Source organism: Cetorhinus maximus, chromosome 31 (genome assembly GCF_964194155.1).
Source record: "Cetorhinus maximus chromosome 31, sCetMax3.hap1.1, whole genome shotgun sequence".
NCBI lineage: Eukaryota > Metazoa > Chordata > Chondrichthyes > Lamniformes > Cetorhinidae > Cetorhinus > Cetorhinus maximus.
Genome location: NC_135909.1, coordinates 16,690,634 through 16,715,494, shown reverse-complemented (window position 1 = coordinate 16,715,494; position 24,861 = coordinate 16,690,634). Strand labels below are relative to the sequence as shown.

Below are 24,861 nucleotides of genomic sequence, written 5' to 3'. Positions count from 1 at the left end.
AGCAATTTCTTTCTGCTCACTGTACACACATAGCGATTTATTTTAAACAGCGGGAGCGGAAACCGCAGTCCGCAATCTTCACTTTCACGTTCACGTTGACCTGAATTTCAGTTTTGGGGGTAAGGAGAGCTCGGATCTTATTGTGGAAACTGAAGTCAGTTTTCCTGTGAATGGAGCCGGTTAAAGAGCCCTGGCCGGCCCGAGAGTCCCCGAGCCCGGTGTCAGCGGCAGCCTTGGGAGAGGACAGGTCCCAGAGGAAGGGAATAAGATTTGACAGAGAGAGGGGTGGGGTGCGGGCGGGGCGGTGTGCGGCGGGAATTTGGGGGGAGGGCAAAGTCGATCCAAGGAGGGAGAGAGGGAGGGAAACAGCTCAGGAGAAAGCAGGGGAGAGATGGTGGATGGTGCTGGTGATGTTGGGAGGGGGGCGCGGAGAATGAAAGCCATGACGCAGAGTGACTAGTCTGCAAACAGCCGACTTTAAAGCTCACAGAAAAGATGTGTCTGGAGCTTCCCTAGAGACAAGTTTTGGGTTGTCAGTAAAAAGGAACTCCTGTAATGAATGTACACAATCAGAAACAGTAAATGCTGGGAACATTTAGCAGGTCCAAAGCAGCTTTGGGGACAGCGCAATGGATCAGTGGCCCATCTGTGACCTTGAAGCAGTCAGGATGGCCGAGCAGTCTAAGGCGCTGCGTTTAGGTCGCAGTCTCCTCTCGAGGCGTGGGTTCGAATCCCACTCCTGACAATATTTTTTCCCTCAGCACCTTCCAAACCCGAGACCGCCACCACCTGGATGGAAAAGGGCAGCAGATGCATGAGAATATCCCCAGCAGCAAGCTCCCCATCTGAGCCACACTTGATACAGTTCCTGACTTGGAACTGTATCGCTGTCCCTTCACTGCCGTTTGGGCAAAATCCTGGAGCTCCCTCCCTAACAGCAGTGTGGGTGTACCTACACCACATGGATTGCAGCGGCTCAAGAAGGCAGCTCACAGTCAGCTTCTCAAGGGCAATTTCGGCTGGGGTAATAAATGCTGGCCGAGCCATCGACGCCCACATCCCGTGAAAGAATAAAACAAAAACTCTTGGACACCGGAACACAGCTCAGAAAGTTCACTGATACCAGAGCAAAACAGTGCGAATGCTGAAAATCAGAAATAATAACAAACAGAAAATGCTGCAAATTCACAACAATTAAACAGCATCTGTGGAGAGAAAAACAGAACTAGCAATTCAGGTCTGTGATATGATTATTTCCTCCTCTTTTAATCATTTGGCTGATAAATAGCAAGAAAGCCAATCACCAGTCAATAACCCCTCCCCTTTCTACAGCACCTTTCTATGCAAGTGCACGAGACACAACACTTGCCTTTGTACCTCAACATCCAAGGCTTCAAGTACTCATTCCAAGTGAGATAGCGATACACTTGTTCATCTTTCAGTTTAATGTACAGTATTTGCTGCCGCAATATGTTGTCATCTGCTTCAGTGGGGTGAGGGCTTTGAGGAATCTCCCTTCAATCCGCAAGCCTGACTCTGAGCTTCCTGTCACTTGTCATTTCAATTCTCCGCCTTACTCCCACTCCGACCTTTCTGTCCTTGGTCTGCAGCAGTGTTCCAGTGAAGAATAACATAAGCTCGAGGAAGAATACCCCACCCTACACATTTCCGGCCTCACCATCGAGTTCAGTGATTTTAGATTGTAAACTCAGTCTCCCTCTTGTTTCATTTGTTTCTTTCAGGTGTTTTTTTTATATTTTTAGTTCCTTATTTAACACCTTAATTCCCCGGAGGCGATAGCGTAGTGGAATTGCCATTGGAATGATAATCCGCAGTAATGCTGGGTTCGAATCAGCTGTAGCCGAGGTAGCTGTGGGAGTCGGTAGGCTTGTAATGAATATTGGTGGACAGTCTATCACCAGAAATTGAGACAGAGAGGTCAAGGAAGGGAAGTGTCAGAGACGAACCATGTGAAAATGATGGAGGGTTGGAAATTGGAAGCACAAATAATAAATTTTTCCAGGTCCAGCCGAATGCATGAAGCAGCACCGAAGCAATCATCGATCTACTGGTGAAAGAGTTGTGGGAGGGGGCCGGAGTAGGACTGGAACAAGGAATGTTCCACATACCCCATAAAGAGACAGGCATAACTGGGGCCCATTCAGGTACCCATAGCAATACCTTTTATTCGGAGGAAGTGAGAGGGGTTTAAGGAGAAATTGTTCAGTGTGAGAATAAGTTCAGCCAGACGGAGGAGAGTAGTTGTGGGTGGAGATTGTTCGGGCCTCTGTTCGAGGAAGAAATGGAGAGCAATCAGACAATCCCGGTGGGGGTGGAGGTGTAGAGGGATTGCATGTCCATGGTGAAGAGGAGGTGGTTCGGGCCAGGGAACTGGAAATTGTTGATATAATGTAGTGTCAGAGGAATCACGGATGTAGGTGGGAAAGGACTGGACAAGGGGAGAGAGAATGGAATAAAGATAGCAAGAATTGAGTTCCGTGGGGCAGGAACAGGCTGACATGATGGTTCTGCCGGGACAGTCCTGTTTGTGGATTTTGGGTGGGATGTAGAAGCGGGCCGTCCGAGGTTGGGCGACTATCAGGTTGGAAGCTGTGGAAGGAAGATCTCCAGAGGAGATGAGGTCAGTAACAGTCCTGGAAACAATGGCTTGATGTTCAGTTGTGGGGTCATGGTCCAGGGGGAGGTAGGAGGAAGTGTCTGTGAGTTGACACTCAGCCTCTGCAAGGTAGAAGCCAGTGCGCCAGACAACAACAGCTCCACCCTTGTCAGCGGGTTTGATGACAATATCAGGGTTGGACCTGAGAGAATGGAGTGCAGGAAGTTCAGAGAGAAACAGGTTAGAGTGGGTGAGAGGAGCAGAGAAATTGAGATGACTGATGTCACGCCGACATTTCTCAATGAAAAGATCAAGAGCAGGTAAGAATCCAGAGGGAGGGGTCCAGGTGGAGGGAGAATATTGGAGGCGGTTAAAAGGATCCGTTGAACGGGGAGAGGACTCCTGCCCAAAGAAGTGAGCACAGAGACAAAGGCAGCGGTAGAAGAGTTCAGCATCGTGCCGAGCCTGAAATTCATTGAGATGAGGACATAAGGGAATGAAAATAAGTCCTTTGCTGAGCACTGAACGTTCAGCATCGGAGAGGGGAAGGTCAGGGGATATAGTGAATACACGGCCGGGGCTGGGATTGGAAGACGGGATACGGACAGAGGGACAGGCAGGGGTGGAGGGTCCTGGATGGAAATTGGTGTCGATGAGTTGTTGGAGCTTGCGTTCCTTTGCACCTGAAAGAAAGAGACAAAGTTTCTTGTTGAGGCGTCGGATGAGACGAAGAATAAAATGAAACTGGGGGCACGGACAGCTTTGAGATAGGATGATTCGGTGCTGCTGGAGGGAGAGGTCGAGTGTGTTCATATGGCGGCGCATGGCACTGGGTGTGGATCTCAGGACGCGACCAGAACAGCAGCCCGAGAAGCGTTGTATGTCCCGGGGATACCTGTAATCCTGGGTGGGTTAATTTGTTTCGGAGTTTTGCGCATGCGCGCGGCATAACCCACACAGTCGTCATTAAGGCGAAGAGCGCATGCGCACCCCTCCCCCAACACATTCCCTGAGCGTCATTCACTCAGTGAGTGGAAGATGGTTTCATTCAGCAGCGACCGGAGACATCGTGGTTCCGCGGGTAAGTGAACAAACAGCATCTGCTTCCAGCAGCACATCGGTTTGGGACCGCGTCCGCAGAGATGCTCAGAGATTGGGATTGACTGCCGGGCACGTTCGGGGGAGTCGGGGTCTGTTTGCAATCGGCCCAGTGGGGCAGGATCTGGTCCCGGAACATGGAGTAAGCGGGGGGAAGGGAGAGGCAATTCTCAGCCAGTGTCTGAACAGGGCCAGGGAGACAGAATGGCAAGAACTCGCTATTGAAGATCATTGCTGTTCTCTCTCCCCAAACCGCAGTCAAGGTTCCTCGTTTAGTTCCCGTCTCCCACTGTTTGTTGTTATTGGACAATGAACAGTGGAAAAAATAAACTGCACAAAAATGATGAGAAAAGTTGTACAAACAAAATCTATTGCAGGTATCAGGTGAGACGTGTGAAGGACACATTTAAAACAGCGGCTGCTTGTTTGCGGTTGGATACTTAGTTCAAATGGGAGCGGGAATTAGAAACATGACCCGAGCAAAAGCTCCATCGGACAACTCAACTCAGGGAACAGTGCATGGATTGGGCTGTTTCTGAATGTCACAAAATTGTTGTAAAATCGCTCAAAACACCCGGTCAGCAGAAGCAGATTGGTGTCTTACTGCAGTGGGGTCAGACATTGGTTGTGCTAAAAGGTTTAATTATCCGATGGTTCCTAATGATTATTATTTGAAAGGTTATATTGATAACTTTTGTATCTTTTATTTCATCTATTCTTCGGTTAGATGAGTTGTTTTTCTTTTTGCAGGCAAATATTCGGAGGAACCAGGTTATTCCTCGACATAAGGGAAATGTCACCAAGCCAGTTCCAACACGAAGCAGGTATAGCATCACTCACAATGCACAAGGTACTGACAGCTCATTAGATCCACTCTCACAAATAAAATGAGTGTTCTGTCCCACACTGTTCCCAAAGTAAGAGACAACTTTTCAATCCCAGATTCAACAGAGCAGACAAAGCTGATTTTCTATTCATTCCCGTCCAACTCAGCTAACATCATCCACATGATTAAAAAAAAAATACACGCCCAGAGGCAGATGTAAATACACTGAGTCACCTTGGTCACAAATTAAATAAAAAAGCCTTAGCTAGAAAAGACAACAACTAACTGATTGTAACATAATGAATATTTTGCAATTAATTGCCTCATAATTTAGACAGGGCTACATATTGCATACCAACCCAAAAAGTCTCACCATGATTAAGATGATTCAACAGCAATTCCTTTGCTACAAACTGCAGAAATTACATACCAGGCTATGTACCCAATTGAAGTGGATGTCACCATTCACAATTGTTTTCACAGAGCTACAAATTGAATACCATTTGACAACTCCCACACAGCTACTGAATATAACCTATGGCCATAAAATATATAAATTCCATATAATAAATTAAATGTCAAGGTAAACATTAAGAGGGTGTTAAACAAATAGTTTCCAACATGATACCTGAGGTGCATGTATAGTCCAGGCACAGAATTATCACACACTTACAACACCAGAGGCACATAGAAACAGAATGAATCCTACACTCACTCTGATAACCGGAGAATTACAGAGGTTAAACTAATCCCACAAAAACCTACTCCCAATAGATTTATGAAAATAAGGGAATTGCAAAACATGTCAGAGAATGACAAATACAGAATTTTCTTACATCCACATGCTGTACCAGCGGCTGAATGATCCAGAATGGAGCCCAGAGTCATAGAAATACCCAGGACTGAAAACCATATAATAAATACCACTCTCATTTACACAACCTGAAGCTGAATGATAGAAAAATAATCTCATGAACATGGAGTAGTGGAGATTAGAAAATACAGAAAGAATCCCACAATCACATTAAGAACCAGATACTGACTGGTACAAGTTAACCTTGAACTCATGCACTGCACCAGGCACTGAAAAACATAAAGCGAGTGGTACATTCACATACAATAGTAGAGACAGAGAGAGCTTGAATAAATCATATACTCACTGTCAGCAAGGTGCTAATGAAAACTGAGTTAATCCACACTCACATTGGAAGCATGTCCACACTCACATAATGTTCCAGAAACTGAAAAGTACTGAATTAATCCTACTTCATACAAGGTACCAGCAATTGAAATGTAGAGCTCAAACCACAGGCATACACAAAAACATAAGAAAAGAGCCTGAAAAACAGAGAGTCCATCCAACAGTCCCAAAATATTGCCGCAGGTTGGCACTCAAAAAAACTCACTCAAAATGTTTGACAGGATCAGTATTAACTTCAAGCTCACATTTAGTTCCAGATATTTATAGATTCAGATAGAATATCAATCTCACAGATAGTACCAGGTAGAATCAATTGCACTACTGCAAGCAGTTACAGAGACAGAGTGATACAGAGATGAAAAACACACATTCACATACTATACAAGATGCGGCAATATAGAATTAATGCAACACGATCACAGTACACAGGATAGTGGAAGCACAGAAGGAAACACACTTTCTCAATTAATAAGAGAAATTATGACACAATGTATTCCACACACTCAGAGTATCAGAAAATGTGATTAATAGAATTAATCCTGAAGCCCTACACACCACCACAGACTGACAGGTGCAAAAGAAAAACAACATACAGAGGCAGCACCAGAGACTGATATATGCAGAACGAATCAGCCACTCAAAGACTGATGATTGCAGAACCAAGGTCAAACTCACTTTCACTTTCAGACACTGGCAGGGGCAGAACTGGCCCCATATTAACATACAGTAGTGGAGACTGGCATTGTCCATGAATCACACAATCATGTTCTATTCTGACAGATGCACAATTCATCTCACACATTCACACTGACCATAAACAACCAAATACACAATTCAAATTTCTTTCACATAAAGCATCCAAGACTGAGACACACACCATTAATCTCATTCTGCACAACGGATTGAGAGTTACAGTCTGAGTCCTTGCACTCTACTTTACCAAGTTGTTGCATTGTGTCTCATAGATCGTACACACTGTTCACTAGTGGTTGAGGGAGTAAATGCTTAAGCTGGTGAATGGCGTGAAAGTCAAATCCGCAGCTTTATGGATGTTTTCAAGATTCTTTCGTGTTGTTGGAGGTGCACTTATCCAAGCCAGTGCAGAATATTCCATCTCTGATCTGACTTGTGGTTTTTAAGTCGTGGAAAGGCTTTGGGGGACTAGGAGGCCAATCACTAGCTGCAGACAGGCTCTGATCTGTTTTTGAAGCCACAGTAATATTGTAACTGGTTATAAAATGTATCTAGTACACATTTATCATAAACTAACCATCACTGAATGATGATCAGACTGACAGAAAAAAAGAGCAAACTTACTTGTCATAGATAAAAGATAAAGTATAATTACCCTTACTCACATATCAATAACTGTGAGGTACATGGTAAGATCCACATTCAAATGTGAGGAACAGGCAGGGAAAATTTAAAAAAAAACACACTTTCACAAATCAAGTACCAAGTAATATTTACATTTACATCCACATCCCAGAGACAGGGAAATAGGGATTAAAACCCACAATCTATTATTGGGGCCAAAAACAGGTACGGAATAATACATATTTGTATTGTAAAACTGACAGTTACAGAATCAAATCGGAAACAGGCAGGTACAGAGTGAAACCAAAAATAAACTGATAGATACAGAATGACGCTAAATAAACTTGCCAGAATATAAAAGGTAAAGAAGAATGATCTTTCTTGCAGACTATAAACTGACATGTGCAGAGTGAAATGTATACTTAAATAGCTGTACCTGACAGGTACTCAGCAGAATCCAGATCCACCTATTACAGACTAACATGTAAAGTGCAAATACAAAATAATTTATCAGTCTCTGACAGGTTAACAGTGATCCCAAATCCACATGCCAGAAATTAACTGTTGCAGAGTTAAGCCCCTCTTCCATGTCAGAAATTGCCAAGTCCAAAGGAAAACCCATATTCACATATCAGCAATTGATAGATCAAAAGCAAAACCACCATTTAGTGCAGCAGTAAGTGACAGGGACAGAAGAAAAGAAACACTCACCTAACAGAAATTGGCAAAAAGTAAATAGTCGATGTGCCTATAACAAACTAAGTGGTACAGATTATCATTCACAATCATTCATCTGAAAGCGAAATGTGCAATAAAGCCCAGGTTCTCATAACAGTGCTGAGCAGGCACAGAGTGAAAACCAAGGACACATGACACACCAGAAACGGCAGTTACAGATCCAAACTCACACTCATTTATCAGAAACACCCTGTTACAAATTAAAGCCAACACAAACGTGACAGAAACTGGCAGAGTCAGGGAAAACACATATTGACATACCAGTGACAGTCAGTACAGTATTAACCAGCTCTCACATACCAGAAACTGACAGGTCCAGAGCAAAATAAAACTCAATGAGCCAGAAACTGACGAGGACAGATACGATTATAATTTCAGTTATCAGAAACTGCTCAAAACAAAACAAAATAATGCAGCTGCATACAGTAGCTTGGCAGGAGTGGATGAAAACACACTGCCACACTTCATAAATTCTGACAGGTACAGAGTACAACCAAGATCTTTCACACACTGACATATAAAGAGCAAAAACAACACTTGCATTACAGTTAGTAACATATTCAGTGTAAAGCCACACAGACATACCACAGGCTGAGAGCTACAGAGTTTTTAAAACATCCTTGATGCCAGAAACAGAGGGTTAGGGAATAATACCCTCATATTAACCAAGAAAATGTCTTGTACAGATTAAAATCCAAATTAACATATCGAGAACTGACAGATAGTCTATTGATCACTAGCAGAGCTTTTCAGGTATTGAGTACAGACCATACACTGGCATTTGATTTTCAGTCACGTTAGGAAGTTAAGTGGGAGGGGGATCTTTTCTGTATCTCTGTGTATTAGTTACTGACTAAGTGACGTTTAATCAATGTTGATTTCAGTCTGTTAAAGGACAAGTCTTAAATTGTGAACCCCTATTGTGTGATCCTTTGAGATGTTCACTGGGAATTCAAATACATTTCAAAGTTTATCAATCTCGATGGGGGTCAGACCAAAACAACTAACTGAGGCCTTCAGAAACAGTTGTAGACACACACTCCAAATAATAAAATGACAGGGATGGGAAAATGCCACTCACTTATACCAAAGATTGACTTGGACAGATTAAAAACCCACTCACATGGCAGACATTAACATGTGCAGAGAAAAAACGCACAGGCATACCAAAGACTAGAGCAGTACAGGGAGAAAAATAATTATAAAAATAATTTTAAATAACAACAGCGTGTGCTGAATGAAATGCGGAACAATATCCCGGGACTGACAGGCACATTGTAAATGCAACACTCACTTGAAAACGGAATAATATAGAGGAAAATAAACAGACATTTTTAAGAGATTGCAAGTTATGAATTAAATCTCAATATCACTGACCATAGACCGAGAGATAGGGATTATAATCCTCACTGAAAAAGCACATAATGATAGTCAGAGAATGAAACCCACAATCGCGTAGCCTACAGAGAAGTTATTTTTAACAGAATGATTGTATCCTGTTGTGGACTAGATCTTGCTTTGTTCCCTAAATATAACCAAATAGATTATGTGTTTGATCCCCCTCAGTGACATCATCCCTCTCCAGCATTATAATAGTTTATTTGATCAATGCAATCCCCTCTTCACCCTCCGTGCTGTTTTTTTTTTGGTGACTGGGCTTTCCTGAATAGTTTGTAGCCAGAAATATTGAATGCTGCTATTGCCGCGATATCAATGTCACATGTGGGACTTGTGGCTGCTGCTTATCAAACTTATTTCCCCCTCACATGCACAGCAAAGACCACATGAACCCCTGTCTGACCCCTAATATTCGGGACTGCTCTGTCCTGCTGATGGGCGGAAGTAAAGAAGAGCAGTTGGTCCTGGTGAGGAAGGGAAAATGTATGAACAGCATCAGCAGGATTATAGAGTGATGTGGTATTCCCAGCAGAGAGAATGTGCTGGTGCGACAGAGGGAGTCAGAAAGTCTGGGATTTGGGCGGATGGGGCGGGCAACGGGAAAGGAAGGTTTGACTGCTGAGAGAGTTTGTGGACTGAAGGACCAATAAATGTGATTGTGTTTTCAAACAAACTAATCAGAAAGATGTAAAACATCACGAATTGACCTCATTGTGAAATAGCCAATCGGGAACATAACATTCATCCATCCTTCATTAGCATAGGTCTCGGGTTTTGTCTATAAAATGCGAGTTTCGACAGCGCCTTGAGTTATTGTGTGTCTGAAGTTGATTGTGATCATGGTTGATGAGAAGAAAGCGCAGGTTTCCAAGAAGGGCGCCAAGAAAGCGCAGAAAAAGTTGCCCGCGAAGGGCGGCAAGAAGAGGAAAAGATCCAGGAAAGAAAGTTACTCCATCTACATCTACAAAGTGATGAAGCAGGTTCACCCCGACACCGGCATCTCCTCCAAGGCCATGAGCATCATGAACTCGTTCGTGAACGATATTTTCGAGCGCATCGCGGGTGAGGCTTCCCGCCTGGCCCATTACAACAAGCGCAGCACCATCAGCTCCCGGGAGATCCAGACCGCCGTGCGCCTGCTGCTGCCCGGGGAACTGGCCAAGCACGCCGTGTCGGAAGGTACAAAGGCGGTGACCAAGTACACCAGCTCCAAGTAAAACCCCACAATGGACTGAACAACACCCGAAACACAACGGCTCTTTTAAGAGCCACTCACAATCTCTCCGAAAAAGCTATATCATCTCTATTTTTAAATTTGTCATGTATCGATTATGATAAGTTTCGAACTGTTATTTTAGTCAGCCATCAGTACAGATATTCTAGGTAATGTAGATTTATCGCCTGGTCGATCATTGGGTCTTGTTTATAATTCTCCATTAAATAATGACTGCCCGCTGACTCTCTGCGCTTTGTTCTCAGACGCGTTCATATTCGGCCCCTTTCCCTGGCTTTGGAGAGAGAATAGAACAGTTTCAGACAGCATCAGTTTCCAGTTCTGGTCAAGTTTGGTCTCAATAATCGATCAGTTCATTTCCTATCTGCCCCAGATGTGTAGGAACCTTCAGTCTCAACGCTGGCAAATTTACACCAACAATGTTCACTTTTGACTCACGAATATCTACAATATACTGTCCGTTTGTAGAACGATGAGGAGAGGCTTTAAGCCCGCTAGTTATCGGATTTATAATAGGACCGAAATTAACCGCAAATGGACCCTTGGATTTTAAAGGGAATCTGGAACTTGGGATAAAATATGAAATAGTCCCATCAGGGACGGATATTTTAAAAACTTTGTCGTCAGACCGAGTTAGCTACTAAAGATTTTTTTTCTCTTTATGAAATAGATTTCTTGCTTTATAAATATATCGGCGGAGTTTTCGATATCGAATAAAAACTATTGGTTGGATTCTGTAATCTTGGCGCCGTTATTTTCGGCTTGTTTTAGAAACAGATAAACTCAGACTGATAATCAGAAACGGACAGATACCGACAAACTAGACTAGGGAAAGAGACAGCGATACTCTCCTTTATTCATTGCATTACATTTTGGCGGTCTTTAAGCATCTGAAAAAAGAACAGTTGGAATCTGATCATTAGGCGCCGTTATTTTCCGCCCTCACTCCGTGGAGTCTCCGGATTGGTGAGTTCAGTAGATATCTGATTGGTGATATGAAAAACACTATGAGATGACGCAAAAAGTGACCAATCAGCAATGCCCGCAGCAGCATTCCCCCCGAAGCTATAAGAAATGCGAATGTGAGAGGATTTCCTCATTCTTTGTGAAAGTGTTTGTGAGAATTTGAAATGTCTGGAAGAGGAAAGACCGGCGGTAAAGCTCGCTCCAAGGCCAAGTCTCGCTCCTCCCGAGCTGGACTGCAGTTCCCGGTGGGCCGTGTTCACAGGCTCCTGAGAAAGGGCAACTATGCTGAGCGTGTGGGTGCCGGAGCCCCGGTCTATCTGGCTGCTGTGCTCGAGTATCTGACGGCTGAAATCCTCGAGCTGGCCGGTAACGCGGCCCGGGACAACAAGAAGACCCGCATCATCCCCAGACACCTGCAGCTGGCCGTCCGCAACGACGAGGAGCTCAACAAGCTGCTTGGAGGGGTGACCATCGCTCAGGGAGGGGTGCTGCCTAATATCCAGGCCGTGCTGCTGCCCAAGAAAACCAGCGCCGCTGTGGGCTCAAAGACCAAGTGAAGCGGCCATTCTTTAATCTAATAACACAAAAGGCTCTTTTCAGAGCCACTCACAGGATCAGTGAAAGGGTGACCTATTATCTGTCCGCTGCATTCCGAATTTGTAAGTGATTGTGCACCACTATTTAATGGCGAAGCAGGAACTCTCACTGGGTTTGAGAAGTGCTTAGATAAGCACTCGAAACACCATAACATACAGGGCTACAGGCCAAGTGCCGGAGAAAAGGATAAGAATAGATAGGCGCTTGATGGCCGGCAGGGATAGGATGGGCAGACGGGCCTGTTTCTGTGCTGTATAACGTTTTGATCACTCTAGTGCAATAATATCCTTCCTATAAGGGCAAATGAGATGGATCTCAGGCTGCTGTGGGAGGCAAGGGAGATTGCAGGGACCCTGATATTAATTTTCAAATCTTCTCTGACCACAGGAGAGGTGAACGGACTGGAGGACAGTAAATGGGCACCATTATTCAAGAAGGGTGGTAGGGAAAAACCGGAGAACTATAGGCCGGTGAGTATAACACCAGTGGTAGGGAAACTTTTGGAAAAGGTTCTGAGGGACATAATTAATTTCCACTTGGAGAGGCAAAGGTTAATTAAGGATAGTCAGTCCGGCACGGACACGAGCGGTCTGATTCTTTGCTGTATAACTGTGACTAATGACAACCATCAACTATATCCGAGCACTGGAGGGTTACTCTCGGACACTCGCTTCATGTACATAGTGTTGCCTTATAATGAAAATGGGTGTTAACTTCCAAATCGTACCTCACCCTGTGCACGGAATTTATTTATGCAGCATTATAAATGCCGCAATTTAATTTTTTTTAAAAATCCCAGATCCCTTCGGCAGTTCTAATCTGCGCTACAGTTGACAACGGCATCGTCGGTAATCTCGCAATTCTACAAGAGCGATGTCGACAAGACAAAGGAACTGGTGCAAGAGAATCAAATATCATCGAGCGGGCTAAGAGCTGGTGTGTTTAACAGGAGATCGCAGCTCTTTCACTTGTCGATTTAGTGGCTCTTAAAAGAGCCGTTGTTGTACTTGGTGCTGAAGCCGGATTTTAGGCGCGTTCCCCGCGGATGCGGCGGGCCAGCTGGATGTCTTTGGGCATGATGGTGACTCGCTTGGCGTGGATGGCGCACAGGTTGGTGTCCTCAAAGAGCCCCACCAGGTAAGCCTCGCTGGCCTCCTGCAGGGCCATGACGGCCGAGCTCTGGAAGCGCAGGTCTGTCTTGAAGTCCTGAGCGATCTCTCGCACCAGGCGCTGGAAGGGCAGTTTGCGGATGAGCAGCTCGGTGGATTTCTGGTAGCGGCGGATCTCCCTCAGAGCCACAGTGCCGGGTCTGTAGCGATGAGGCTTCTTCACTCCGCCCGTGGCTGGAGCGCTCTTCCGGGCCGCTTTGGTAGCCAGCTGTTTGCGGGGAGCTTTCCCTCCGGTCGATTTGCGCGCTGTCTGCTTGGTCCTGGCCATTTTCTGAAGTGATACACCACAGTGCGAGATACAAGGACTATTAATACAATCTGCTCTACAATCCGCCTTTTTAAACTCTGTGAGGAACCGCCCCGAACAGTAATTGGCTGCAGCCTTACGCCCAGGCAGTTTTACCCAAAATCTAACCAATGAATTAATCCCTGAAAACTCAGGCCCTCATTGGTCGAGTTGTTTTCAATTGTCCGTTTCAAAAATTCCGCTTTTTTTTTGCAGCCGTTTCCCGTTTCCACAATAGACTGCGTTCTTCCCTTTTTTTAAAATTAAAAATACGATTTTTCACTTTCTCTCACTATTTCCTAACCCCAATGAAATTCCAGTTCATTCAACCTGTCCCGGCAATTTTTAAACCCGGCATCATCCTGGTGAATCTGCTCATTTTTGGACGGAAACACCAGTCTGTTGTTTGAACTGTGTAAAGTCAGTGCTGAATTTCCCAGGCAAAATTGAAGGCCTGTCCATTGCTCCATACAGCACCACCAACCCTAAAAACCTCCGCTCGCTGATAGGGCTGGAATGGGTAATAAAATAGAAACGGCGCTGGGGGCATCAGACCCCTTCCCATTGTCCTCATTCTGGGCTGTTCATGCCGATAAAGAGCGGGAACGGGAGCGGCTGGAATCTCCCCCTATTCCCGGTCGGAGTCGAATATTGGGATTAGGAGCAGGAGGAGGCCACTCAACCCATCGAGCCGGCTCCGCCATTCAGTGAGATCATGGCTGATCTGATTGTAACCTCAACTCTACTGGCGGACTGAACGGCTGATGTCAGAGGAACCGCCGGGTCCTGTCATTACAAACCGACCCATTATTCATCTAGAACAAAACCTTTCGTAAACATGAAGCAGTGGAGAGACATTTCAGTGTCAGTACAGAATGTGCCATCTGGGTAAGTAAACAACGAGCAAACTGAGAATCTCAGTACGTTCCCCGTCAGAACAAATCAGACACTAACATTCCCGATCACAGCCCATCCCAGCTCCCGCTCCCAGGTCTCTGCTCTCTCTGTGAGGCGGTGGGTGGCTCTGAAAAGAGCATTTGTTGTGTGTTAAGAAAGAATCGAAATTAACCCCGAATGGATCCCGGATTCCAAAATCGAATCTGGAACTCGGGATAAAATGTGAAATATTCCCATCAGGGACGGGATAATTTTAAAACTTTGCCGTCAGACCGAGTCAAATATTAATGTGACTTTCCATATGAAATCTATTTCTTGTTTTATAAATATATCGGTGGTCTTTTCGATGTTGAATGAAAGAACAGTTTGGATTCTGTAAATTTGGCGCCGTTATTTTCGGATTGTTTTCAGATATAGATAAACACAGACTGAAAATCAGAAACGGACAGATAAAGATAAACTGTACATTTGGGAAAGAGAGATTCTTGCATTTCTGCACTTTAAAAATGAAGTAATCATTGCCTATTAGTACAATTTTCAATTGTATTTTGTTGCCTTACGTTTGGCGGCCTTTTAAAATTTGAAAAAAATCGGTTGGAATCTGATAATTTGGAGCCGGTATTTTCCGCCCTCACTCCGTGGAGTCTCCGGATTGGTGAGTTCAGTAGATATCTGATTGGTGATATGAACAACATTATGAAACGCAGCACAAAGTGACCAATCAGCAATGCCCGCAGCACCATTCCTCCCGAAGCTATAAGAGAAGCGAATGTGAGAGGATTTCCTCATTTTTTGTGAAAGTTTTTGTGAGATTGTGGAAATGTCTGGAAGAGGAAAGACCGGCGGGAAAGCTCGATCCAAGGCCAAGTCTCGCTCCTCCCGGGCTGGACTGCAGTTCCCGGTGGGCCGTGTTCACAGGCTCCTGAGAAAGGGCAACTATGCTGAGCGTGTGGGTGCCGGAGCCCCGGTCTATCTGGCTGCTGTGCTCGAGTATCTGACGGCTGAAATCCTCGAGCTGGCCGGTAACGCGGCCCGGGACAACAAGAAGACCCGCATCATCCCCAGACACCTGCAGCTGGCCGTCCGCAACGACGAGGAGCTCAACAAGCTGCTGGGAGGGGTGACCATCGCTCAGGGCGGGGTGCTGCCTAATGTCCAGGCCGTGCTGCTGCCCAAGAAAACCAGCGCCGCTGCGGGCTCGAAGACCAAGTGAAGCGGACATTCTTTAATCTAATAACCCAAAGGCTCTTTTCAGAGCCACTCACAGAGTCTGTGAAAGGGCTGCTCACTGTGTGAACTCATTTCATTCTGGCTCTGAAGAAGGGTCATGCCCATTCGAAACGGTAACTCTGTCCCCACACAGATGTTGCCAGACCTGCTGAGTTTTTCCAGCACTTTCGTTAAAAGTACTTGCTTCTCTTCACAAGACACTAGTATGAAATCGCCCGACATGCCTTCTTTACCTGATCTGTTTATAACAGGCGGGTAGAAAGCTCCTATTGATGGGCGAAATCACCGTGAATGCCGACAGTTCCGGGTCTCACACATAAAAATCATGAACTGTATGAGTTTTATTCAGGCCACGTTTCAATAGATATTTAAGAGAAAATGGGTCGAGTCATTTTTCCACTATGTGGGAGTGGGGTCTGGGGAGGTAATACACCGCTCCACTCCCCACTGAAGACACCGGCAACCTTAATAAATGAACTAGTGACCGAAAGAGGTCGAACTAATGCTAAATCTGTCTTTGATTCATCTTTAAATTGCACGATCCCGTCCCCAGGTCAGTGCTCTTAATGTGATGTTTTTGGTGGCTCTTAAAAGAGCCTTTGTTGTGTGTTTGGTAGAAAGGGTCGAGTTGTTCAGCCGCCGAATCCATAGAGAGTCCGGCCCTGGCGTTTCAGAGCGTACACCACATCCATGGCAGTGACCGTCTTGCGCTTGGCGTGTTCAGTGTAGGTGACCGCATCCCTGATCACATTCTCCAGGAAAACCTTCAGCACCCCGCGAGTCTCCTCATAGATCAAACCCGAGATCCGCTTGACACCGCCACGGCGAGCCAGGCGGCGGATTGCTGGTTTGGTGATGCCCTGGATATTATCACGAAGCACTTTGCGGTGCCGCTTTGCTCCGCCTTTACCCAATCCTTTGCATCCTTTCCCTCTGCCAGAGATGATGATTATTCACTCAGATCACCGCAGAATATGAGACGAGCTGCTTCACGTTCCTCTTTTCTACAGCCCGCCCCGACCTGACTGGGAAATGGTCAGAGTGAGAGGCGGGGCGTGGAGGAGACTGAGTGACAGACAGAACAGAGGAATGTCTTTGATAATCCAGCTCCGCCCCCTGCCTGCTCGAACCGAAATTTCTTTTTAGATTCTCGACAACGGAAGTCAACACAGCGCTCGGCACAAAACTTAAAGATTGGAGCTTCATGTTCAACGGTTCTAGAAACCCGCAGCTTTTAAATACAGAGCTTTACAAATAAAATTCAGTACTACTCCCGCCCAAGTACTAACACTATACCCTGTCAAATCCGCCTGTTTCCACTACACTCCCAGCTTCTGTTCTATCCCCACTCACCTCCCCTCCAGGCGGGTTGAGCAGTTTACCGACACCTCACTCCAGCTGAATGAGACAAACTCATGTGTTGGGCTTTGAGTTGTAACGCGGGGTTTCTGCGCCCGGGTTACTGTCTTACACACTCACCCTGAATCTGTGAAAAGGAAACGAGCAGAAACTGACAGAGCAGCTGAACAAATCCCCAGTTACAATGGGGCACGGACACCGCTCTGTTTTATTGCAGAGTGGGAGAGGGGCTGGGTATAGTGCATGTCAGTGAGATACCGGGAATTTTCAATTCAATATAAATCATTTCAGTATGAAACCTGCTCCCAGCGCCGGGACAGGGACATTTGATTCGGGGATCAGCTCTTTCCTGAGAGACGTGGGCGGCTCTGAGAAGAGCCTTTGTGTTCAGAGGTTTACAATTTGCTCGGCTGGTTTCATTTCTTTCCTGGCGCTGCTTTCTTAGCCTTTGCTGCTTTCACTTTGGGCTTGGCCTTCGATTTATCCACTTTTTTTAAAGCCTTTCCGCCCGTGAGCTTCTTGACGGGAGATTTTTTCTTCAGCGCTGCTTTCTTCACCGCCTTTTTTGGAGTTGCCGCCTTCTTGCTGCTTGTTTTCTTGACTGTTGCTTTCTTCGCTGGGGATTTCTTGGCTGGAGATTTCTTTGTTTTCACCTTCTTGGCCACTGGTTTCTTTACTAAAGATTTCTTGGATGTTGGTTTCTTCTCCTTCTTTCCCACTTTCCCCTGGGATTCCTTCTTAGGGATTTTGAAGGAGCCGGAGGCGCCCTGTCCCTTTACCTGCACCAGGGAGCCGCTCTCCACCTTCCTCCTGATACTTAGCCTGATCTGGGAGCCGAGCTTCCCCACATCGACACCGCTGCCAGACAAAGCTTTCTTTATCGCGGCCAGGGACATCCCCTTGCGATCGCTGCAACCCGCCACAATCTGGAGGATCTGTTCGCCTAACTTGGGAGCGGCTGCCGTCGATCGGGAAGCCGCCTTCTTCTTCTTGGGAGGTTTGACTTGAGCGGCAGCGGCTGGTGGAGCCGTTTCGGCGGCTGCAGTATCAGTCATATCCGAGACTGTGTGGAAAATCTCTCTGACAGTCAGAACTGGATCAGAAATGAAAGCAGTGGTGGCGGCTCAGAGCAACTTAAACACAGAGAGCGGACGGGGCAGAGACAACCTGCTGTCAGCTCCCGGCTCCTCCAGCCTCTCTGTGTTTCTCTCTCCTCATAAACTCCCCAATTCCACTTCAAATTGGACATTTCAGATTCCCACACTCGCTTCCTTCTGTTAACAAAATCCGACTGTTTGTCGTCGAGAAATTTCCATCCGAATTAAATGCAGCATTTTCGATGTAAACCCGTTTCTTTGCGGCTTTGATCGCGCCCTCTCAGCCGAGCGCTGACTTCTTCTCTGTGTTTCCACTGAAATCTTGAAATTAACGAAATATTTCCCTTAAATTCTCTCTTCAGGACTGAGCAGGGGAGCAGAGCGATCCTATGACAGGGAAATCTTGTGATTTTACACAAGATGGACGTGGAAACCTGGCGCTGAGGCCGGACACACAAACACAGTGACATTAGTCTAACCCGCCCGCCCCTTTAACACACTCTCGCTGATACAATGTTCACATCTACACATTGACAGGACAAACTGTGTCTCAGATTTACAGCTCCCAGGACAGGCTTTCCTCTACTCTCGGCCTGTGCTGTGGATTCTCGGGAATTAGTTGTAGTTTCCCAGCTCAGTAACTGTTAAACCCTCTGAGACCGGAGCTGCTCACAGTGTCTGTTCCCCAGATTCAGGAGGCTGCAGCCAATCACAGCTGTGCCTGCGTTAACCCGTAACTGGTTTAAATTATGATCTTGTTCAGAAGCAGATTTATTTTTTGGTCATTTAAAGACACAGATTGTGTGCACTCAGCAACTAAACAACACTATCCCGCCTTCATGTGGAGTTCAAAAGAGAGGGGGTGGAGGGATTGATAGAGACAGAGTGAGTGAGGGCGGTGAGACACAGACAATGCATCAGTTGCAGAAATCCTTGTAAGCTCTGGTTTTACCCAGAAAGATTCTCATGGAGAGGCAGAAGCTGCAGTCTCAGATTGCAATGATATTGTAACAGAGACATATTATTAATCCCACACTCAGGAAAAATGCTGTATTTTAACAGAAGAGAGGCAGTATAAACTATATGGTCCAGTTCTAAAGATTGCGCAAAGGTCAGAGGGACCTTTTGATCTTTGAAGGTGAGAGGAGATTTTGAGGGAGTGGTTAGGAAAGCAGATGGGATCATTGGTTTCATCAACAGAGGTACTGAGCATACAAGCAGGAACGTTATGTCTGACATTTATAAAGCTCTGGTTAGGCTGCAACTAGAATATTGCATCCATTTCTGGTCACCATACCTTTGGAAGGATGTGAGAGTCTTTGAGAGGGTGCAAAGGAGATTTACTAGAATAGTTACAGGCATGAGGGGTTATAGCTGCAAAATTTGTTTGCGGAATCCGGAGCTGCTCTCCTTGAAGCAGCCAAGATTGAGGGGAGGTCTGAGAGAGGTGTACAAGATTGTTTAGATCAGGTAGACAAAGGAAAGCAGTTCCCATTAGCTGAGAGTAGAAGGATTAGGAGACACGGATTTAAAATTTAAGACAAGATGTGCAGGGGGGATGTGTGCAAGAACTTTGTTATACTGTGGGTAATGAGCTGGATCTTGATCCCTCTGGGCATTGTGGAAACGGAGATGGTGAATGATTTCAAATGGAAATTTGGTGGGCGCCTGTGGGTAATAAAGTTGCAGGGATAGAGCAGGAGAATGGGACTGACTGGATTATTCTACAGACAGTCAGTATGGACTGGATGGGCCGAATGGCCTCCTTCTGAGCCGCAATTTCTCCAAGACTCTATGACTGTATGTCTCCATGACAGTCTCAGTGAGTGAGAAATAATGGCCCATGTTTAAACCTCAGTTCCCTGTTGTACACCCTGCAGCTCAGGGCCGTTAAGTTTCACTCTCAGTGAGTGAGTGTTTCACTCAGATTGAATTAATCTGGAGAGTTCCTGTCTGATATTAACTCCTGTCCGGTCCCAGCAAACACCCCGACTCCCGGGTTCCTCCAGTGATTCTGTAGGATTGCTTTGTGAAGACAGGTCCCTGAACATCAAACAAGCTGAACAGAAAGATCACAGGTTGAGTTTCTTAAGTGGGCGAGTCCCAGTTTTCACCGTCCCCTTTCCCATGAGCTCCAGATCATTTATTGATCTCGGATAAAAGTGAATTGGAGAACGTTTCACTGCAAACTTGTTTCATGTAATAGTGTAGAATTCTGCGCATGCGTCATTCCGACCCACCAGAGCTCAATGGGTGGGAGCGGAAGAGCGCATGTGCCCGGCTCTCCCCCAGCTCCACCTGGGACAGGAAGAGCCGCCAATGGAGAAACCCCGGTCCTGGGGGGAGGGAACAAAGAACAGCCTCCTGGGAGGAGGGAGACAGAATGGCAAGAAGCTGTTATTGAAAATCATTGCTGCTTTCTCTCCACAAAGCAGCAGTGAATATTCCTTGTTGAGTTCCAATTCCCCCGGTGTTTTGATACTGGACAGTGAGGAGTGGGAACAGAGCCGGACAGTCAGGGTGTGGGGGAGTCAGACAAAGAGCAGCTATTGTAGGCACAAGCTGTGAAGACACGTACGTTTTAAACAGCGGCTGTTTGGTTTCGGTGGCAGTTTTATTAGTGGAGATGGTGGCGTAGCGGGAATCTAGAGTTCCAGGTTAATGAACATAAGAACAGAAGGAATAAAGAGCAGGAATAGGCCACTCGGCCCCTCGAGTTTGCTCCACCATTCAGTAAGGTCATTTTTGATCTGATTGTAACCTCAACTCCACATTCCTGCCTCCCCTCGGTAACCTCTCACCCACTTGCTTTCAAGAGTCTACCCCTGCTTTAAAAGTATTCAGAGAATCCGCTTCCACCCTCTTTTGAGGAAGAGAGTTCCAAGGACTCAAGACCTTCAGCGAGAATAAAAAGTCTCCTCATCTCTGTCTTAAATGGGCGACCCGTTATTTTTAAACTGTGACCGTGAGTTCTAGATTCTCCTCCAAGAGGAAACATCCTGTCCACATTTGCCGTGTCAAGACACATCAGGGCCCCCTCAGGATAATGTTATGGAGGCGCAGGATCAAATCCCACCGCCGGTGACATAATTTTTAAAAATCTTGAAAGTCACATTGATAAAAACCCATCTGGTTCATGCACTCTCCTGCTCCGTTTGAACGAATAGACATTCCGGAGACTTGGGCTCAGTTCCAGTCTAACTTAGTGCTAACAAAAACAGAAAATGCTGGAAAAACTCAGGAGGTCTAACAGCATCTGTGGAGAGAAAGACAGACTTAACGTTTCATGTCTGTATGACTCTTAAACGTTAACTCTGTCTTTCTCTCCACAGAGGCTATGAGACTTGCTGAGTTTTTCCAGCATTTTCTATTTTTCTTTCAGATTTCCAGCATCTGCATTATTTTTCTCTTATCTTACTGTGCTGTTGGTGCTTGTAGAACTGATGTCTCTGCTCTCTGTGAGTGCTACTGTACTTACTGTGTGAGAAGGAGCTGGCTGCACTTCTACTTTTGTCACGGAATCACTACTTTGATTTTGCTGCTGTCAAATATTTGCCTGTGGGAAGAAAAAGGTATTTATAATAATCCATGGAGAGAGGAGGTAGCAAATACAAAATAGACCAAAGCATTTGTTTCAATTAATAGTCATTGCGAAAAAACAATGACTAAAATTAAAATTAAAAGCAGCAACTCAAGCAGTTCTGGTCTGAAGGGCAGTTAGGGCGAGGCCACAGATTCTGGCCTTGTCAGCGACTCCTACATCCCGTGAACAAATAAAAATATAAGTGGATCCTGAGAGTGGGAAGTAGTAATTTGACTTGTGCAATGCTCCATGCTCTGTCACTCAGTCCCATTCATGAAGCAGTGGATTGTTTATGGTTGGCAGGAAATTGTTGTAAATAATCCAAATCCTTGGTCAGCAGTACCCGGGTGCTGCAGCACTGTCGTGGAATCAGACACTTACTCTGTTCAGAGTGGAAGAGAGAGAGATAGAGAGAGAGAGTGGAAGCAAATCATCCTCTATCCCGAAGGTCTGAATAATTATAAGAATAACGGAGACATTCAGATACAGAATTAACCCCACTTCCCCTGGCAGTAATGCGGTCCGATAGACACAGAATGATTCCAACATTGACATTCAGTAACACTGCCTGATACAGAATTAATCTCACCCTCACATATAGTACCAGGCATTGACCCATAAAGAAGAAATCCTACTCTCACAAACTGTTCCAGTGAAAGAGATGCAGAATGAATCCTACACTCACAAACATTATCTGTGATGAACATATACAGAACAAATCTTGCTCACGTCTACTAACAGAGTTCTCAGGATGTATCGCACAATCACATTCACTCCTAGAAGGTAACAGATACAGTCAAGAATTGACGACTTTTTTCCAGTTGTGGCTTAACCAGATTTTCACACAAGAAGAGGGAACATCTGAACACAACATGGAACACGTTAACATGACAGGGAACATCAAGGCCCCAGGAAGAAAATATTTTCCCAACAGAAAACATCTTCACTGAGCAACAGAGAACATATTTACAGAATAGGAGCATCTTGAGACAACAGAGAACATTTTTACACAGCTGGCAACACGTTTGCACGACAGGGAGGCACGTTACACAACAGTGAAGATCTCTCAACAGCAGAGTGCACAGTTACACAACAGGGAGCACACTTTACGCAACAGGGGCACAGTCACACAACGGAGAACACAGTAAAAAAACAGAGGACACAGTTGCACAATAGAGGGCGGAGTTACACAACAGAGAGCACAGCTCTACAACAGAGGGCACAGTTAAACAACAGAGGGCACAGTAACACAGCAGACAGCACAGTTACACAACAGATAACACAATTACACAACCGACAGCACAGATAAAAAAAGTGGGCACAGTTTCACAATTGAGGGCGGAGTTACAGAACAGAGAGCACAGTTACACAAGAGAGCATAGTTGCACAACAGGGGGCAGACTTACACAGCAGAGGGCACAGTAACACAACAGAGAGCACAGTTGCACAACAGAGAACACAGTCTCGCCAACAAAGAGCAAAGTTATTCAACAGAGAGCACAGTTATACAACAGGGTGCACATACACAAAACAGAATGCACAGTTACAAAAGAAGGGCACAGGTCCACAACAGAGATCACCGTTACACAACAGGGTGCACAGATACACAACAGGGTGCACAGTTACACAGCAGGACTCATTATTACAAACCGTGGACATCTCTGACAAACGGAATGGTTTGGACAAATGATCAGTTTCTCCACCTCAGTGTCTTGCTAATTTGCTCGGCATCGTTCTCTGTCATCTTGTGTATCCTGGCAGCCTCTTGCTGCCTTTTTTTCTGTGTTTTTTTGTCTTTTTCTGGTGTTGCAAAGTGGAATTGCGCAACCAAGGTGATCCTCCCAACACATCGCTCAAAAGCACAAAGCAAGTGACTATTTATCTCCCTAATACACAAAGTAACATTCATCCACAGCTGACATTGTGTAGCAGAGTGGCGCAGCGGAAGCGTGCTGGGCCCATAACCCAGAGGTCGATGGATCGAAACCATCCTCTGCTATTTATACTCCCACAAATTTATCTGATTTTTCTTTACTTTTTGCAGGTCTTAACATTGGAATCTCGCTTCCTGTAAACACTTCAGTTTGCAACAAATATCCCAAATTGTTTTTATTTACACGAGGACACGAGCTGCAATTGCTGCAAACACACAGCAGCCGAGACCAGCCCATTTCTCGCAACGAGCTGGCACAGTCTGAATATTCTTCTCTCGTTCACTATCACTCCATCATTGCCTGAATAAGAAATTTCTAAGATGGAAAAATATCGTGAAGTTGATATTTATTAGGTGCAGTATGTTCGATCTAAATGACACCCTGCAGTCATTCATCGTTTTAATTTGGACAACAGCTTCCTTCACTGTGACATGTACCATCGAGGACGAAAGAATCATCATAGTGAAGACAGCATCTTGTCAAAGGCAGTTACTCAATATTTGGGCAGATATCACAGTTCCTGCTTAATTACTGGTTTAAAACGTGGAATTCAGTTCCAAATTCACCATGAAGTGAGAAAGTGAAGTTTCCTTCCTTGGGCCTTGCGTCAGACACCTATTATACTGAAAACACCGTTGAGTGCCTCTGATTGTTTCCTTTAGCCTTTTAGTAGCTGTTCACATTTTAATCTGTTCAGCTTCCTGCTCATTCTGCCCTTACCGACCTTACTTAAGGTGAAAATTGTTACATTTCTGTGACCTATCCCTGCCTCTACCATATTGTGGTCACTCATTGCCAGATGCTCATTTACTTTCAGAATATTAACTCTCTCTCGTTAGTTATTAATAAATCTAATATAAAATTTTTCTCTTGTGGTTTCCAAATCTGGGTGGATGGCAGGAGAGGTTAAATGACAAAAGAGTTGATGGTGCAAGGTTAAGGTAAATGTTCAAGTAACAAAACCAAAGATGTGTCGAATGGAGGTGTGAATGATGGGATGATGAACAGCTGCCATCCAAAAGCATAAACAAGATAAAAATGTGAATATCCAATGGAAAAGATACATAATGGGGATTGAGTTTACATTCTCAACTTGTTGTACTCAATGTTGAGACTGGAAGGTTTTAACGTGCTCAATTTAAAGATGAGACACTGTTCCTCAAGTTTACACTGAGATTCATTAGAACACTGCAGGATACCAAGGACAGAAACGTCAGTGTAAGAACAAGATGTAAAATTAAAATCACAAGAGATCGGAAACTCAGTGTCGTATTTGTTGACCGAGCAGATGTTCATCAAAGCAATCACTGAAAC

General features: G+C 45.2%; 2 protein-coding genes, 2 non-coding genes and 1 pseudogene across 4 annotated transcripts; 4 read left to right on the top strand and 1 right to left on the bottom strand.

Annotated features, from left to right (window-relative positions):
• The first annotated feature begins 662 nt into the window (after nucleotides 1-662).
• trnal-uag (transfer RNA leucine (anticodon UAG)) lies at nucleotides 663-745 on the top strand. Its single transcript has one exon. It is a non-coding gene; the product is annotated as a tRNA-Leu (tRNA).
• A 9,289-nt stretch (nucleotides 746-10,034) lies between these two features.
• LOC144670429 (histone H2B type 1-M-like) lies at nucleotides 10,035-10,485 on the top strand. Its single transcript, XM_078532911.1, has one exon. It carries the CDS (start codon nucleotides 10,035-10,037, stop codon nucleotides 10,410-10,412), a length of 378 nt encoding a protein of 125 aa, XP_078389037.1. The 3' UTR covers nucleotides 10,413-10,485.
• A 4,628-nt stretch (nucleotides 10,486-15,113) lies between these two features.
• Nucleotides 15,114-15,557, top strand: LOC144670490 (histone H2A-like; annotated as a pseudogene).
• A 1,476-nt stretch (nucleotides 15,558-17,033) lies between these two features.
• Nucleotides 17,034-17,988, bottom strand: LOC144670276 (histone H1.5-like). Its single transcript, XM_078532764.1, has 2 exons — nucleotides 17,395-17,988; nucleotides 17,034-17,060 (listed from the first exon to the last, which is right to left on the bottom strand). Exons 1-2 carry the CDS (start codon nucleotides 17,986-17,988, stop codon nucleotides 17,034-17,036), a joined length of 621 nt encoding a protein of 206 aa, XP_078388890.1.
• Nucleotides 17,989-23,540: 5,552 nt separating this feature from the next.
• Nucleotides 23,541-23,612, top strand: trnam-cau (transfer RNA methionine (anticodon CAU)). Its single transcript has one exon. It is a non-coding gene; the product is annotated as a tRNA-Met (tRNA).
• Nucleotides 23,613-24,861: the final 1,249 nt, after the last annotated feature.

Coding starts and splice junctions, on each gene's coding strand:
- LOC144670276 (XM_078532764.1), bottom strand. CDS start 17,988: ATGACTGATACTGCAGCCGCCGAAACGGCTCCACCAGCCGCTGCCGCT. Junction 17,061..17,394: donor AATCGAAGGCCAAGCCCAAA/GTGAAAGCAGCA, acceptor TCCTTTTCACAG/ATTCAGGGTGAGTGTGTAAG.
- LOC144670429 (XM_078532911.1), top strand. CDS start 10,035: ATGGTTGATGAGAAGAAAGCGCAGGTTTCCAAGAAGGGCGCCAAGAAA.